Here is a 15,973-nt window from a genome sequence, read left to right as displayed (position 1 = left end):
AGTCCAAAAGAACCACAACTCTGTTGGCATTTAATGCCAAGTTTAAAATTATTATTGTGGTGGTGAGAGCAGTTTCTGTGCTGTGGTTGGCTCTGAAATCTGACTGAAATTTCTCCAGAATGGCGTTTTCAGATAAAAATGTGTTCATTTAAACCACTTTTTCAAGTAGCCTACCTTACTTAAAAATGAAGGTATGGGCCTGTAGTTACTGCTCAACGGTGGGTTTTAAAGGCACGGGGGAAAACATTCTCAAGTAAGTACGTAAGTAAGTAGGCCTATCTCAGTATTAATGATTTTCAGAGCAGAGTTTGAAACACTATTGAAAACCCTCTTAAAATGTAGTGGGGACAGGGTCAAGAGAGCAGGTGGAAGATTTACTCTCTTAGAGAAATAATATGCCCTCATGGATGTTTGACTTTTACGGTTATTGAAATGACCAGCACCTGAGGCAAATTTGATGTTTGCCACATGGAGAGAGTACGTGTTGCTTATTCTACTGCTAGTCAAAACAGGAATTGGGAAAGTTAGAGGCGCTGACGTAAAAAAAAAAACTCTTGGTGGACCCCAAGGCCATCTGTTGTTTTCTTCTCCGGTGTTGATATCAGCAATGCTGGTGTGACACAGGGCTGGTGTGACACAGGGCTGGTGTGACACAGGGCGCTTGGCACCTCCAGGGTGCATGAAGGTCGTGGGGGGCAGGGACGGAGGACATCTGGGAGTGGAAGGGGCGGGCATGGGCAATGGGGATGAGAGGCAGAATTGAAGAGTGGGTGGGGCTTTTGGGGTGGTGGAGCCTGAGGGCTGGTTACTAGTGACTAGAATGGTGCAGGGGGTAGGGGTCGAGGTGTGAGGTGAAGTCCAGTTACTCACGGTAGAATGAACATTGTCTCCCATTGTTTACGTCCGGTTGTTGTTGCCTGTTAAGTGGGGAGGTGCATAAAAGAGCTTGAAATAAACAAGCAAATTAATAAATACAATGTTTGCAGGCGGCTTAAAAGCATGTGGACCACCTGTGAAATAAAATGCAGTAAGGTTTAGGGACATGTTTAGGGACAAAGCGGGAAAAAAAAGCTAGGCTGGACCTAGCTTTTGTCCTAGGTCCAAATGCAGAGGGCAGAGCACCATGAACAGTAGCCTGGGTAAACCCATCCCCCACGTGACCTGCTCTCAGACCTGTTCTCAGTCACTATGATAGTGACTGGGAACTGAGAGAGCAGGTCACGTGGTGGCTGGGTTTACCTAGGCTACTGTTCATGGTGCTCTGCCCTCTGTTCAATATCAGACGCCAGCATCTCCCTCATGACAGTCACCTGTTCCTCTTGTCTGGAGAAAAAAAGGGGACTGGGAACTGAGAGAGCAGGTCACGTGGTGGCTGGGTTTACCTAGGCTACATGAACAGCTGAACCGGATCCAGCAGGGGCTGCTCGCCGAGAGGCAGGGGCTGCTCGCCGAGGGGCTCGCTGAGAGGCAGGGGCTGCTCGCCGAGAGGCAGGGGCTGCTCGCCGAGAGGGCCAACAATGAAGCGGTTGCGGCAAGGGAGCAGGAAGTGCAGGAACTGCAGCCTTCAACCAGGACTTCCTTGCGACGCTGCGCGCGCTTATGCAGACGATGGGTGGCCGGCATGGCACAGACTAGACTCTCCTAGAGATCACTTCTTTTGCACAGTTTGCACCTTTTATTGTTACTTATGTATATACACGTTTGGTTTGCTGTGTGGTCTGCACCCTTTTACATGTTCCTACTGGTTTGCTGTGTTTGCACATTTGTTTTAATAAACCGTCTTGTGACATCTTAGACATGCATTTTCACCATTCTTATTACTTATTACAATAGTTAGGGATTGCCAAAATGGACCACATATAACTCATAATTCTGTATTTTATGCTGAATGATGATACACAGTGGAGCCACCCACCCCCCACCCCCCTCTCTCTCACACACACACACACACACATTTGTGACAAAGGGCTGATAGGTTGATTTATGGACAAGGTGGAGGTCAGAGGCTTAAGCAGGTCAAGCATCACCTATTGTGGCTTGGGGTCTGCACATTGTGAGTCATAAGGTTGGGAGACGACAATTTACATGAGTTATCAAGATCTTTAGAGAGGGAAAGCAGGATAATTATCTCCAATCGGATGTGTGGAGTATGCATTCAGGATCTGTTCCAGACAAACAATCAAGTTCATTGTGACCATTCTGACAAACTGCTGAGAGGTTAATTTACACGAACAAAAATTACCATCCTATTTTGTATGTGCTGTCCGCCTCTTCAAAACTCAGAACACCACCACAATGTATTTGCATCTAAATCAGGTGACCAGTGTAGGAATTACAATTTCTACATGTGCCCCCCCTCCCTAATTCCTACACTGTTCACCTGATTTAAATCCAAAATTAAAGATGGATTCAGCAATGGAAGCACATCTGGTTTAATTTCAAATCCATTGTGGTGTACAGAGCCAAACTGATGACGACTGTGTCCAATGTCCAAATATATATGGACCTAACTGTATGTCCTTAGCATATTGATGAATGGCAGTTTTCAGAGGGGAAGCAGGAAATGTATCACTAGCACAATGTATCGGCTACAGTATGAAAGTTGTTCTTTCCAGTAACAACTGTAATATGTGAGATTGGCAGGGTTGAACCTTTAGAAAAGAACAGTCTGACTTTGACAGATGACAACTTTATTTTTCAATAAAATTTAAAGTGTCTTTGATACACATGGCAGAAATGATATTTAGAAAAAAAGTTAAAAAAAATATATATATGCACATCCCAGCCGAAGCCCACATATATTTAGAAAAAACAAAACAAAAAAAAAACACATTCCAGCTGCAGAGCTGGGGGGAAGACACACTTGAAAATGAAATAACACTGATCAAAATGATAATCCTGAATTATTTGATCAATATTGATATGGCATTCATTTAACAAGTATTCCTGGAAACATCAAGCATTTTTGGAACTGGAAAAACAACACTGGCACTGGCACAGTTTATCTTGCTTGCTGCCCTGCCACAATTTGATTTATGTAGTGCATCAGACCCTGTCGCACATCCCTGCCCTCCTCCTCTACACCATGTGCCACTGCCATGACAGGCTCTGCTGCAGAAGGTGCATCCCACTCATCATCATAGGCCTCCCCATGACTCTCACAAAGGTTATGCAGAGCACAGCAAGTCACAATCATACATCTCACCAGTTCTTCAGCACAGTCATTTCTTTTCAGGAGGCAACGCCACCTTCCCTTTAGTCTCCCAAAAGCATTTTCAACCCCTACTTGTGCTTTGGAGACTTTCTTGTTGTAGGTGTCTTGTTCTGGTGTGATCCGCCCAATGTCTTGGAATGGTTTTAACAGCCAGTTCTGCAAGGGATAGGCAGAGTCTCCTAGGATGTAGTAGCCTGCATTCACCCCACCAATGTTTCTGGTGTAAGCTGGGAAGAGGTCGCCATTGATGGCCTTCTCCCACAATGAGGATAGACTCAAAACGCGGGCATCATGAAAGCTTCCAGGCTGTCCTGCATTCACATTCCAGAAAAGTCCCTTTCCATCTACAACAGCTTGAAGAATCATGGAGTGCCAGCCTTTACGGTTGAAATAGTCACAGTGGAACTCCGGCGGGGCCAAGATGGGTATGTGTGATCCATCAATGGCACCAACACACTGTGGGAGCCCATATTCCTTCTCATAAAAGGCAGCCATTTCTTCAAACTTCGCCCGGTCTGGAAGACGAATTTGTTCCGGTACCAACAAGCTCTTTGCAGCAGCACAGAACTCTTTCACACACCGGCACACAGTTGTATTGCTCACTCCAAAAAGATGGCCAATGCTTCTGTACTCTGAGCCGGTCGCAAGCTTCCACAGTGCGATGGCCACTCTCTTCTCTAGAGGCACACACCTGTAGTAGTAGATAGATAGATGGAGTACTTTATTAATCCCCTGGGGGAAATTATTGTGTTACAGCAGAAGCCAATGTCAGTACATCTCAGGGAAAAACACACAAAAGAAAAAGCCAATGTCAAAAATATGTCAGACATAGAAACCATGTCAGAAACATGTCAAAAGCACAGCATTTAAGTTATCATATCTACAATAAAGTTAAATAAAATAAGATAAGAAAATAAAATAAATTGCACCTGTAATTTACAGCTGTAGCAAGCACACATGTTCTATGTGGCCAAAATGGACATTGTGCAACATCATTATAATTATAAAGTGACATACAGCAACAGCAATGATGAAATGAGGGTTCACCAGCGTATCTATGGGAGGGGTGTGGAGGAGAGAAAGGAGGAGTCTGCTCTCGCTGCATGTACGCGACTTATTATATGTGTTTATTGCAGTGCGCACAAAAGACAAAAGGATGGCACTTGCCACAACAGACTGGTAGAAGGTCTGCAACATCCTGCTGCACACCTTGAAGGAACCGAGCTTCCTCAAGAAATAGAGTCTGCTCTGCCCCTTCTTGTGTACAGCCTCGGTGTTGCAGCTCCAGTCCAGTCTCTTGTCCAGGTGGACGCCCAGGTATTTGTAGCTGTCCACTAGGCATGGGTCAATTTCCGGTTTTACCGGTTCGGTGTACGAGCCCAAACCGGTTTGATCACGTGCGAACCGAAAAAACCTAAAGAAAAAAAATGTTTAATTTTATTTTTTTGCCAGTCCATTCTGATTGCCCTATTGTTCGTATTAGCCTCTTCTCAAGTTGCACTAGTAGGCAAAAGTCTTATTTTGTTTATTATGTTGATGTTTGAAGAAAAGTTAAGCTGAATAGTTATGAGAAATAAAAACGGTGTGTTGTTACAGTTAAAAGGTTCTGCTTATTTGTATTCAGTGTTCGTGTTGGTTGGCAGCATACCAGCTTAGAGGTGCATTATCGCCACCAACTGCAGCCGCTTTGATACGTTTTTTTGGGGAATATCGAACCGGTTTCAAAATGTTCAAACCGACCCATGCCTAGGCCCTATATTGTGTGAATTTGTGAGTTTTGAAGTTTATAAGGCAGCTCAGCTGTAAGCCAATCCATTCTGATTGCACTGCTTGTGTTTTTATTAGCCTTTTCTCAAGTTGCACTATAGGCAGAAGTCTTATTTCATTTATTATTTTGATGTTTAGAAGAAAAGTTGAGCTGAATAGTTATGAGAAATAAATACAGGGTGTGTTTGTTACACAGGTGTCCTGCTTCTTTTTATTCAGTATCATTGCTGGTTGACAATACCAGCTTAGAGGTGTATTATCGCTATCAGGTGGACTGAAGTTGCACTACAGACAGTTATGGGCCACACTCGGGAGCCCTGCTTAATTAAAAAAATAAAAATAAAAAATAAATTACAAAAAAAATCAGTATACCGGTCCGATCCGGTTTAGACGGCAATATCGAACCGGTTTTAAAATGTTCAAACCGACCCAGCCCTACTGTCCACCCTCACCACCTCCTCACCCCCGATAAAAACAGGGTCTGGCTCAGTCCTGGTCCTACCGCTCTCTCTCTCCCTCCCTCTCCATGTCTCTCCCTCCCTCGACCCCCCCCCCTCTCTCTCTCTCCCTCCCTCTCTCCATGGACCTACTTGAGACCTAGAGTAGAGTATGTCTTTATTTGTCCCCACTGGGGCAAATCATTTTGCAGCATAACTAAAAATAGATTTAAAAACATACAAAACATAAAACAGTAAAAAGTAAATACCGGCGGTAGTTTGTGTCCTGTCTCTCCATCACTGGACGCAGTTTGTTGCACAGGTAGATGAATGTTTCTTCGGACATTCTGAAGTTCTGCACCCACTGCATGTTGGTGAAGCCGGGAACAATCACATCCCACCACTCGGTCGCTCGGGGGAATGCCCAAACACATGGTCTGCGGCGGCGGCGGATTAACAAAGAGCGGCAAATCTGAAATACACACACAGCATACACGTTTCAACATGTGATAGAGGTAGATACAGTCCATTACATATTTTATTATTACAATTTCTCAGAACTGAAAAGAGTTAACCTATGTCTTACATAGCATGAATTGGACGCTGGTGTTCAAATAGGCCTCCATGAAATTGTGTGTAAACAGGGCACTCCTGAAAAGAGCATTGATCGATACTCCCCTGGATAAGTACAGAAGTGTCCTTTTTATCGTTTTGGTAGTGTTTTTTGTTGTCCCATGATAGCATTTTGATTTACTGTAGTCAATGCAACACAAATGTCCGTGCAGATTACAGAACCTTATGAGTTTAACAAAGCAGTTTGGAGTCATGTGGTTTCCACATGCGCTTCAGGCTTTCATAATTGTGTGCATAGTTCTATTTTTGGGTGTGTATACAATTGGGGAATACTGTAGGTAACAGGGCTATATGGCTATTTTGTGTTACTGACGATAAACACATGATAACGTTAGCTTAGCGTAACTCACCCTCCTACGTGACCGCGATACCAGAGTGGTCCCGTCGTCTAGTAGATGGACGGTCCCGTCGTCTTGTCGACGGACAATCCCGTCTGAGGTTCGATGTAGGAATTCGCAAGCTCGCTGGTATTTTTCAGCAGTCTTTTGTTTTGCTGCAGTCAGCCTCTGGCGAAATAAAATCTTTCTCCTTGCTGTGGCAGAAACCCACATACCAAGAAGCAAGAACAGAATGGCTTCGAGAGCCTCCATTGTTGTTGTGTGTCGTCACTGCCGCGCGCGCACACACACAGTGTCGTCGCGTTGACGATGACGTTGTGGATGGTGTGGCCAAAACCAAAACAAAAAAACGGCGTTCGTTCGTTCGTTAGTTCTTGATCATGGGATAGCTCAGGGCTTGTGGCCTTTTCTATCCATAGGCAACTGGTGGGTTGGATGGATTGCTATGGAGCCGATGGATGTGGAGCCATGGGATATGGAGCTGTGGGAGGAGCCATAGGAGGCGGAGATCGGGGGAGGAGCCGACTGGTATCATGGCAGCATTTTTTTTTTTTTTTTTTTTTAATAAGAAATAAAAAAGAATCAAATAAGAAAAAATAAATAAAAACAGAATAAAATAGACATGGAAAAAGTCAACAGAGCTCAATGATACATGTGCTTGTGTGACTATGAGGGTGGGTGCGTGGGGGGCAACTGCTAAATAACGGATATAATTAAAGGAAAGGTGATGATTTTTTTCTGTCTAATAAATAAGTAAAATCATAAAATCATACTATCAGTGTCATGTTGGTGGTTATGGTGGGTTGTTTTGCAGGATTATGGAGAGGGGTGTTTCGGTGGCCCATTGTGCTTCATGGATTAACTGCGTCAGTGCTGGGTTGTTGATTGCTCGATGTATGTATTTCTGTGTGAGGATGGTGTTTCTTTGTTTGATGGTTTGGAGTCCGGACATGCTGTGGATGTATTCAGTGCTGATGTACATTGGGAGTCTGTATGCCATTTTTATTGCCTTGTTTTGGATGGTTTGTAGTCTGTTGAATTGGTGTTGTGAGGCTGTAGTCCAGGCTGGTGCTGCGTATTCGAAGATGGATCTGATGTATGATTGGTAGACTTTGAGGATGATTTCTGGTGATGCTCCGTGTTTGTGTCCGCTGAGTGCTTTGAGGTGGTTGAGTCTTTGGTTTCCTTGTTTTTCCAGGTTATTGATGACGTGGGTGGTCCATGACATGTTTCTTTGAAAAGTCACTCCTAGGAACTTAGCCTCTTTTGCCAGGGCGATGGGGGTGTTGTAGAGGGTGAGGTGGATGGCTGGTTTGAGACGGGGGTTTTTGGTGAACAATATGAGCTGGGTTTTGGTGGGGTTGAGTTTAATTCTCCATGTGTTAGACCAGGTTTCTATTGTAGTGATGCATGATTGGAGTTTTTTGGCAGCAAGTGGAATGGATTTTGAGTGAGTCCAGTAGCAGAGGTCGTCGGCGAATTGTGAGACATGTCCAATGGTGGGTGCGGGGTAGTAGACGTCTGAGATGTAGAGCAGAAAAAGGAGAGGACTGCACCTCATAAATAAGAACGCAGTTCTATTTGCTTCACCTGTTTATTAGGATATGCAATAAACAGACATGTTGTTGCCAGGATCTAAGCAGGAACTCATTCACTCTCGTAACGGGACAAGCCCCGTCTTTTATTGTCACACGAACACCACAACACATGCATGCGGCCACAACACACTCATGCTGACGGTGGCCGGTGAAAAGTGTCCTCTGCATTTAACCCATCCAGGCATGTCCTTTCCTCCAGGGGACAGGCCAGGAGCAGTGGTCGCTTTCTCGTACAGCGCCCGGGGACCAACTTCGGGTGTTGTCGTCACTGGTCGGATGACGATGACGATCTGATCTGATCTTCTGCATGTTTTTAGTGGGGGGGGTTATATACGGAGGAACCCCCTGGGGGAGCACGGGGAGAACATGCAAACTCCACACAGAGAGAAAGGCCCTTACGACGAGATACCCCACCTGGGCAGTAGGCACTGAAGATATGGGGGGAACACAACCACAGCGCCCACAGTGTCCCAGGCGAGAATCGAACTCAGGACCTTCTGACTGTGAGGCGACAGCTCTACCACTTAGCCACCTTGCCCCCCGTGCCCCCCGTGCCCCCCTGCTGTTCACAGGAAGTGTAACAGCATAACAGTCCGTGGTGCAACTGTACCAGGACACAATGTTCCCTATTTCCCCCCGAGTCTTTAGCAGAACTGAACCATCAGGAAAGGTAAAGGCTGTGACAATAACAAGCAGAACAGTGCAAAGAAACAGCAAAAGTAATCCACAGGAAAAATAGTCCAGAGAAAAAGTAACCCACAAAAAATAGTCCACAGGAAAAGCAATCCACAGGAAAAGTAAAGGCGTAAAGCGTGGAGTGTAAAGTGCGGAGTGTGGAGTGTGGAGTGTGGAGTGATGCACAGGGCTAACCCATGGAATAATCCTTGTGCCAGGCAGGCACGCTGGCCGCCCTGGTGGAACGCCGCACCAGCAGGGGAGAGGCCACCGGGGCCCCGGGGATGGCGGGCACCAGCAGGGGGGGGGGGCAACGGGGCCTCGGGGGCGACGGGCCCGACAGGCGATGACGCTGGTTGCGTAGCGGGGGCGGGCCGAGGCATATGCCGGGGAGGGCTCGCTGGCGCCGGCGTCAGGAGCGGGGAGTCAACGTCCGGTGGCCGCAGCATCGCGGCAGGTGCCGGCATGGCGGCGCGCAGTGCCAGGTCGTCACAGATCGATTGGGGCAGCGGCTGGTCGTTGCGAACCGGGCTGAATCTGCGCAGGAACCTCCTGTGTAACTCTGCCCGAGCCGTCAGTCTTGACCACGTACTGGTCGTGTCGGCGCACCTCCACGACACTACCAGTTCTGTCCCATTTGTTGGGATGGTGCCCCGTATGGTTCTGAACGCGGACCAAATCCCCCACCACGAGCGGCGGGAGGCACCGAGTGTGCTCCGCCCAGACTTCAGCCATGCGGATGTGGCGCTTACGGAGGGCCTCCTCCCTCGCCATCAGCATCTCACGCCAAGTCGGAATGGCAGCATTCGTTCGGCCATGCTAAAAGTGTAGGCCACTTGGTTGACCAGTCCTAACCATGACCTGACGTCGGTCACGTTGCGCGGCCGCGGGAAGCTGTGAATCGCCTCCAGGAAGCGGCTGCACGGTTGCACGTCGGTCATGGTGATCGTTATTAAGCCCGCGAAGTCCACCGTGGACGCGCTGAAGACGAACTTCTCCGGGTTGAGGATGATCCCGTTCCGGCCGCAAATCTCCAGCCATTGTGCCGCCTGGAAGTAGCTCTCCTCGATCGTGTCAGACCATAGCAGGGTGTCGTCTATGCACTTGGTCTTGTTGCAGATGCCTGCGACGACACCGTCATACCGCCGTGAGTAGCCGTCCCCCGACGCCGTGTAGCCTTGCGGGGCCGCGAGGTACCGGTAGCGCCCCCATGGGGTGATGAAGGTCGTCATGTGGCGGTCGTCCTCGTGCAGTGGGACGCTGTGGTAACCATTCCATGCGTCGAACACGGTCTTGCGTTTCCCGTGGGGTACGCGCCTCGCCTGGTGGAACGGGGACTGCGTGTGGTGGGTCTCACGGGACGCATGTTTGTTCAGGGCTTGAAAGTCGACGGTGCGCCGTGGCTTGCCGTTCTTCTTCGCACAGATCACCATGCGGTGGCACCACGTCACCGGCGTGCCGATGGGTACCTCCTCCAAAACGCCAAGGCGGACGTCCTGGTCGAGGCCCGCCTTCACTTCATCTTGCCAGTGCACGGCCACGGGGATGGGGGTGTGATAGTCGACGGGTGTCGCATCCTCTTTGAGCATGAGGCGGAGCGGCGGGCCAGTCATTTTCGGCAGGAGCTGGTGGGGGCATGTGTTGAACGTGCTCCGAGCGTACATCTCGAGCAAGTGCTTCCGTAGCGCCCCCACGTTGGCCTCGGTCGCCGGCATGGGAAGTGTGGTTGGCATGGCCGGGGGTCCGCGCGCCGTGGGCAGTCACATGACTCTGAGGTCGCCAGGTTCGCCTCCCCGAGCGTCGGGAATTTGCTCGAGATCACGCCCAGGTCCACGCAGGCTGCGCGGGAGAGGAATATGCGGTCGGAGGCGTCCGTCACGTACGCGATTTGGCGCGTCTCCAATCTCCGGGCATTGTCGCCGATGCCGGTGAACCTGACCACCGCGGCCCCAAGGATCCGGATCCCCTCGTTGTTCGCAGCCCTCATGGTCATGGATACTGGTATGAGGTCCTCTGTATGCAGGCCCATCTGTTGGGTGACCTTGACACCGATCAGGCAGCTCTGGCACCCTGGCACCATGGCGGGCAGAGTCACTGCGCGGGTGCGCCTCAGGAGGTCGAAACCCAGCGCCTTGTAGTCCTCACGCACATTGGTGAGTGTGAGGTTGATGTACGGCTGAGGGCTGGACGCGCGTTTCATCCACTTGTCGCACATGTCATCGTACAGGTGGTGAGCGAGGGGGAGTGTGCGTAGTTCATTGCCTGCGCTGGACACGGTGAGTGTGCATAGCTCGACGGGGGTCGTCGCCTGTTCATCACGCGCCTCATCAGCGTCCGCGGACGAGGGCTTGACCGGCCGGCCGCCCAGGCAGACCCTGTCGAGGTGATTTTGACGGCCACACTTATGACATCTCTTACCGTACCCGGGGCATTCGGAGCGTCTGGTGTGCCACTGGGGAGCCTTACCGTGGCCTGCCTCGCCGCAGTAGATGCATATCTCACCGGGCTTGGTCTTCGGTCTTTCCGGTCTGGCTCCTCCCCTGGTGCGGACGTCCTGCTGTCTTCCCCGTCGGTATGAGCTGCCAACTGCGCCTGTGCTCTGTGGATCGAGCAGGCGTGACGCTGAGCGTTTGCCGGACTCTTTGGCCTCAATGTACTCTATCATGTCCTTCAGTGGCATGTCCTGATTCTTTTCGCCGAGCAGGTCAAGCTGTATCTCCTGGTCTGCGATCCTGCGCGCAATTACATCCCGTAGTATCTCCTCAATGACGTCATTGATTTGGTCACATCCCGTTCTGGTACATTCCATACTGTATTTGCAAATGTCTGCCTGTCCCTTGATGCGGGCATGGAATGATCGGATGGGCTCCTCGTGTCCTTGGCACATATTGGCCAGAGCCACACGTGCCACCATGGTGTTCTCTGCATGGACAGCGAGCGCTTTCATAGCAGCGAGGATGCTCTTTTCATCACTGTCTATCAGACTCTTCCCCGCCGCGCGGGTGAGGTCCTTCCTCAAATCTTCCTCGCAGCACTCTAGCAATTGTGTAGCCACGCTGTGCCCGGCGAGCTTGGTGCCTACCTTGTACTGGGGTCATCCCTATGTTCCCCGGGTCCTATGTTCCCCGGGTCCTATGTTCCCCGCTTTTCCCAAATAGGGTCCTATGTTCCCCGCTATGTTCCCTGGGAGAGGTTAGGTTTTGGGTTAGGGTCTGGGGGAGGTTAGGTTTAGGCGTGGGGGGTGGGAGAGGTTAGGTTTTGGGTTAGGGTCTGAGGGAGGTTAGGTTTAGGGTTAGTGAAAAACGGGGAATATAGAACCCGGGGAACATAGACATGATCCCCTTGTACTCGCTCCAGCGGGTCACGAAGTACGACCAGGCTTCGGCAGTCCCGGCCAGTCCTACGGAAGGGCGCCTGAGTTTTTCCGACGCTCCCGGGGCTGCTCTGTGCGTAGTAGCATGTATGTTGAGCATAGCTGCTACAATCGTAGCCTCCGTGTGCGCGGCCACATACGTGCATCCCTCGGCGGGACAGTCCACATGTATGGTCGTCATCGAGGAAGAGGAGAGGCTGTCTGTTTATAAATAAGAACGCAGTTCTATTTGCTTCACCTGTTTATTAGGATACGCAATAAACAGACATGTTGTTGCCAGGATCTAGACGGACAGCATTCACACCAGTTATTCCATCTTGTCTGTGAATTCTAACGAGAGGGGAGGCAAGGGAGAGGGAGGGTGAGTGTGATCTGGAGGAACAGGGAGCTCCAAACTGAGGCTGGAACTGCAGTGACAGTGACATCTATGGGTTGTTGTTGGGACTGAAGTGCATGTGTCAGAGTTGAGTGCATCTGGGGGGAGGAGGGCAGATGGCTGATGAAGAGAGTAGATTGTCTGTTGTTTCATTCCAGACCTGTTTAGATGGCGGCCATCTGCTCTCAAAAGGTCTGCGCCCAGCAGTGTTTAGTAGACTCAAGTCTGTTCAGTTAGTTTCTTTGGTACTGGCTCAGGTTTACCAAGTTTTGAGAAGGTTATGGCATCATTAAATGCTGGCACTTCATTAGCACTCTGAGCCACTGCATTCTAGGCTGTTTTAGGTTTTAACTCACCGACTGAAGACATTGGAAGTGTGTCTGTCAAGCAGTTCAGTCATTTTCCAGTGTACAAATTCTGATTACTAACAGAACAATATTCTGTAGGTTTCTGGCAGTCCAGAGTGTGAGGAGGCATGTGTCTTACCAATGGTGATGATAATTCTGAGATATGTTATAACTTATTACAATGTTGGAGAAAGAAAGAAAGAAAGAAAGAAAGAAAGAAAGAAAGAAAGAAAGAAAGAAAGAAAAGCCCAACCTACTTGGCTCACAAATAAAAGGCGGTCCAACATCCTGGGTGTGGGAAGTGCAGGTCACTCATACAAAGCTGTTCCAACCAAGCCACAAGGTAAGATTTGTCTGTACACCTCTAGGAATCAAATTCCACTATTAGTTGGATTTATAGTGTGATTCTTCAAGTTTGTTTCTATTTTAGTCCGTATTAATTAATTAAGCAATTAATGCATTTGCTTACTTCCAATATTGACCCTTGTTAGTTAATATACTGTTTGGATGTGTAGTTATAAACCTTTTCTTTATTTCTCTCTCGAACTGACTGGCCTGAGTTTGTTGGTTTGGTTCTCTCTCTGTGCAGATCTCTCAGGCAAAGTGTTTGTCTTTCCCAGAGAGACCAGCAGAGATCATGTCAAACTGACAAATAAAAAAACAAATTCAACTCTGTGACAGCCTGCGTCAGGTAAATGTGGTATTAGTAGTAAAGAATTGGCAGTAAAGAATTGCATAAAGGTCATATGTTTTTGATTAAATGCTTTAATTGCATCTCTCACTGTTGACCAATATGTTCAGATTCTTCACAGATCTCAGCAGAAAATATTCGCTCTTCTCTTTGGCTACTCTGTTCCACAGCAATGACTTTTTGATTTTCAAAATAAACTCAAAAGATGAGACTGAGTTGTCTGCTCGAAACAAGAACACACGCTTCTTGGCAGTGTCCTTGGAACGGAAAGCCTGGCACTCCATGTGCGCCACCTGGACCTCCGACACTGGGGTGGCTCAGCTGTGGGTGGACGGCAAGCCGACCTTCAAAAGATGGATCCACTCCAGACAGCACATCACCGGGGCTCCCATCACCATCCTCGGCCAAGACCTGGGACTCATACGGCAGGCATTTCGATTTAAAACAGTTTCATCGGCATGATCTCTGAGGTCCACATGTGGGACCATGTGCTCTCACCCAAGCAAATTCAGGTTTACATGGGGACAATCCCTGAAATAGGGTGGTTTTACAACAACGACTTCATTCCAGGGAATGTGTTCAAATGGAAAGAGCTGGAGTTTGAGATCACAGGGTTGGTACTGGTTGAAGACAGCTGGAAATAGCCTCAATAATGTTGTGCCCTCTTATGTTAAGCAATAAATAATACTGAAATTAGTTTATTTATTTTTTCCCAATGACACAAGGAAAGTTTGTGCTCTTCTGGATGCAAAAAGAAAAGAAAAAGTATTTACACAATGAAAATAAAAAGTGATAAAGTGATAACAGTAATGTGAACATTTCAGTCCTCAGACCATCCTCAGCACAGCATGACCATCAATAGTAGGCCTACAGTATGTATTTGGCTGTTGGCTTTAAATAGGCAACCAGTCTTCACTCAGCAGTGATCAATCTGGAGTAAGGCTACCAGGAGGAAGCAATTTGACAATCAAGCAGCCAGGTGAGGGCCTGAAGCCTACAAGGAAAATGCCAAGAACCATACATGGTGAATCATAACACAAGACACAATGAATCACCCATTATAGCATGAAGAAGACACATAGAGCAAGGTGCAATACACACACACACACACACATATAGAGATATCTACACAGGACATCTCATCCAAAAAAACAAATCTTATGGACAGCACCTACACACGACAAGACAATTTGAGGCAAAGCCCAAGGATGGAGGGCACATCTATGAGGCACTAGAGAGAGAGATGTGTGAGTTTACGAAAATCATGAGAGGGACGGCTCTAAGTTCAGACCTTCTGGATGTAGTGTCTAATAGAAAACCATTTACATTCAGATTTGAGCAGTCTCTGATCACCCCCACCCCCCACGTGTCTTAGAGATCTGTTGAATAACACAACATGAGAGTGTTGAGACAGGATGACTGGCTTCATTAAAATGTCTGGCAATGGATGGTTTAGTATCATTTCTATGTATAGGACTTTTGTGTTCTATGATACATGTTTTCACAGGCCTGTTTGTTTGACCTATTTAGACCTATTGTAGTCCACAAGGACATGACAGGAGCTATATGACACCAGCAGATGTGCATGTGTAAGGCATTGTCTAAAGTCTTAGAGGTGTGACTGGTGAAAGTACTTGTTTTCTTAAGCCACTTTTTTAGACATGAACTCCGGGTCAGGTCAGGGTTGCTTGCCCTGAGCCTGAGCCGGGGGATACGTGAAGTGTAGCCTTTCATACATGAGGCATGTTGCTTTCATACATGTGGAGCACCTCCGGGTGTAGAGTAGAGAGGGGGTGGGGGTGGGGGAGGGAGCACCTCCGGGTGTAAAGTAGAGAGGGAGAGGGGGTGGGGGGAATTTGAGCATGACCACACAATGGGGAGTTGTGAAAACTAACCACACAGCTGCACTTCACTGTCTGAGCATAGCCTTAAGTGAATCACATTGACATTCAACAAACTATCACGACATGCAGTCTGAAAACAAGTTGCTAAAAATAATGGGCGATAACTGCCTAACGTTCACGGCATAGAGTTCTCACATGCTGTACAGTTCAATTCAATTCAATTCAATTTATTTGTCCACAATGTGGAAATTTGTCTTCGGCTTCACATGTTTGCTTGTGTACAGAGAGGAATACATTACATTTCAACATGGGAGACAAATACATTACATTTCAACAAACACCAGGGTACACAGTAGGCTACAGAACACTGACAGGATGGAAACATAATACAACATGGAACAGGGACACACATACAGGCAGTGATAACGGACATGGTTCTTATGTGGATGGGGTTTATGAATTTAGCAGGTTTATTGCATTTGGTATGAAGGATTTTTTGTAGATGTTTTTGGTTGCAGCGGGGACTCTGTAGCGTCTTCCTGAGGGCAGTTTTGTGAACTCTGAGAAGAGGGGATGTGCTGGGTCAGACACAATTTGTCTGGCTTTCCGTTTCGCTCGTTTTTTATATACCGATCCCAGTTGCTCCTGGTCCTTTCCAATAATTTTACTCGCCATGTTTG

At 48.0% G+C, this 15,973-nt stretch overlaps 2 protein-coding genes and 1 pseudogene across 3 annotated transcripts in view; 1 reads left to right on the top strand and 2 right to left on the bottom strand.

Annotated features, from left to right (window-relative positions):
• The window catches only part of LOC310772879 (ATP-dependent translocase ABCB1-like), a gene marked incomplete at both ends in the record, with an annotated part of 37,901 nt that extends 36,278 nt beyond the window's left edge, over positions 1-1,623 (bottom strand). Inside the window, 3 exons of the mRNA XM_083632821.1 lie at positions 572-712; positions 1,249-1,323; positions 1,406-1,623. Of these exons, the coding sequence (XP_083488947.1) occupies positions 572-712; positions 1,249-1,323; positions 1,406-1,623 (434 nt within the window). The remainder of the gene's footprint in view (positions 1-571; positions 713-1,248; positions 1,324-1,405) is intronic.
• A 1,183-nt stretch (positions 1,624-2,806) lies between these two features.
• On the bottom strand, positions 2,807-6,641 carry LOC310772787 (uncharacterized protein; the record flags this gene model as incomplete). The annotated part of the gene is made up of 3 exons (XM_083632711.1): positions 2,807-3,905; positions 5,688-5,890; positions 6,402-6,641. 3 exons carry the CDS (start codon positions 6,639-6,641, stop codon positions 3,002-3,004), a joined length of 1,347 nt encoding a protein of 448 aa, XP_083488837.1. The 3' UTR covers positions 2,807-3,001.
• Positions 6,642-13,551: 6,910 nt separating this feature from the next.
• Positions 13,552-14,093, top strand: LOC310772712 (serum amyloid P-component-like; annotated as a pseudogene). The gene has a single exon. The product of its transcript is annotated as a serum amyloid P-component-like (transcript).
• Positions 14,094-15,973: the final 1,880 nt, after the last annotated feature.

The sequence above is a fragment of the Poromitra crassiceps genome, assembly GCF_964638095.1.
Source record: "Poromitra crassiceps genome assembly, chromosome: 1".
Classification (NCBI taxonomy): Eukaryota; Metazoa; Chordata; class Actinopteri; order Beryciformes; family Melamphaidae; genus Poromitra; species Poromitra crassiceps.
Note: the sequence above shows the minus strand (reverse complement) of the source record. Positions and strands in the feature narration are given on the sequence as shown.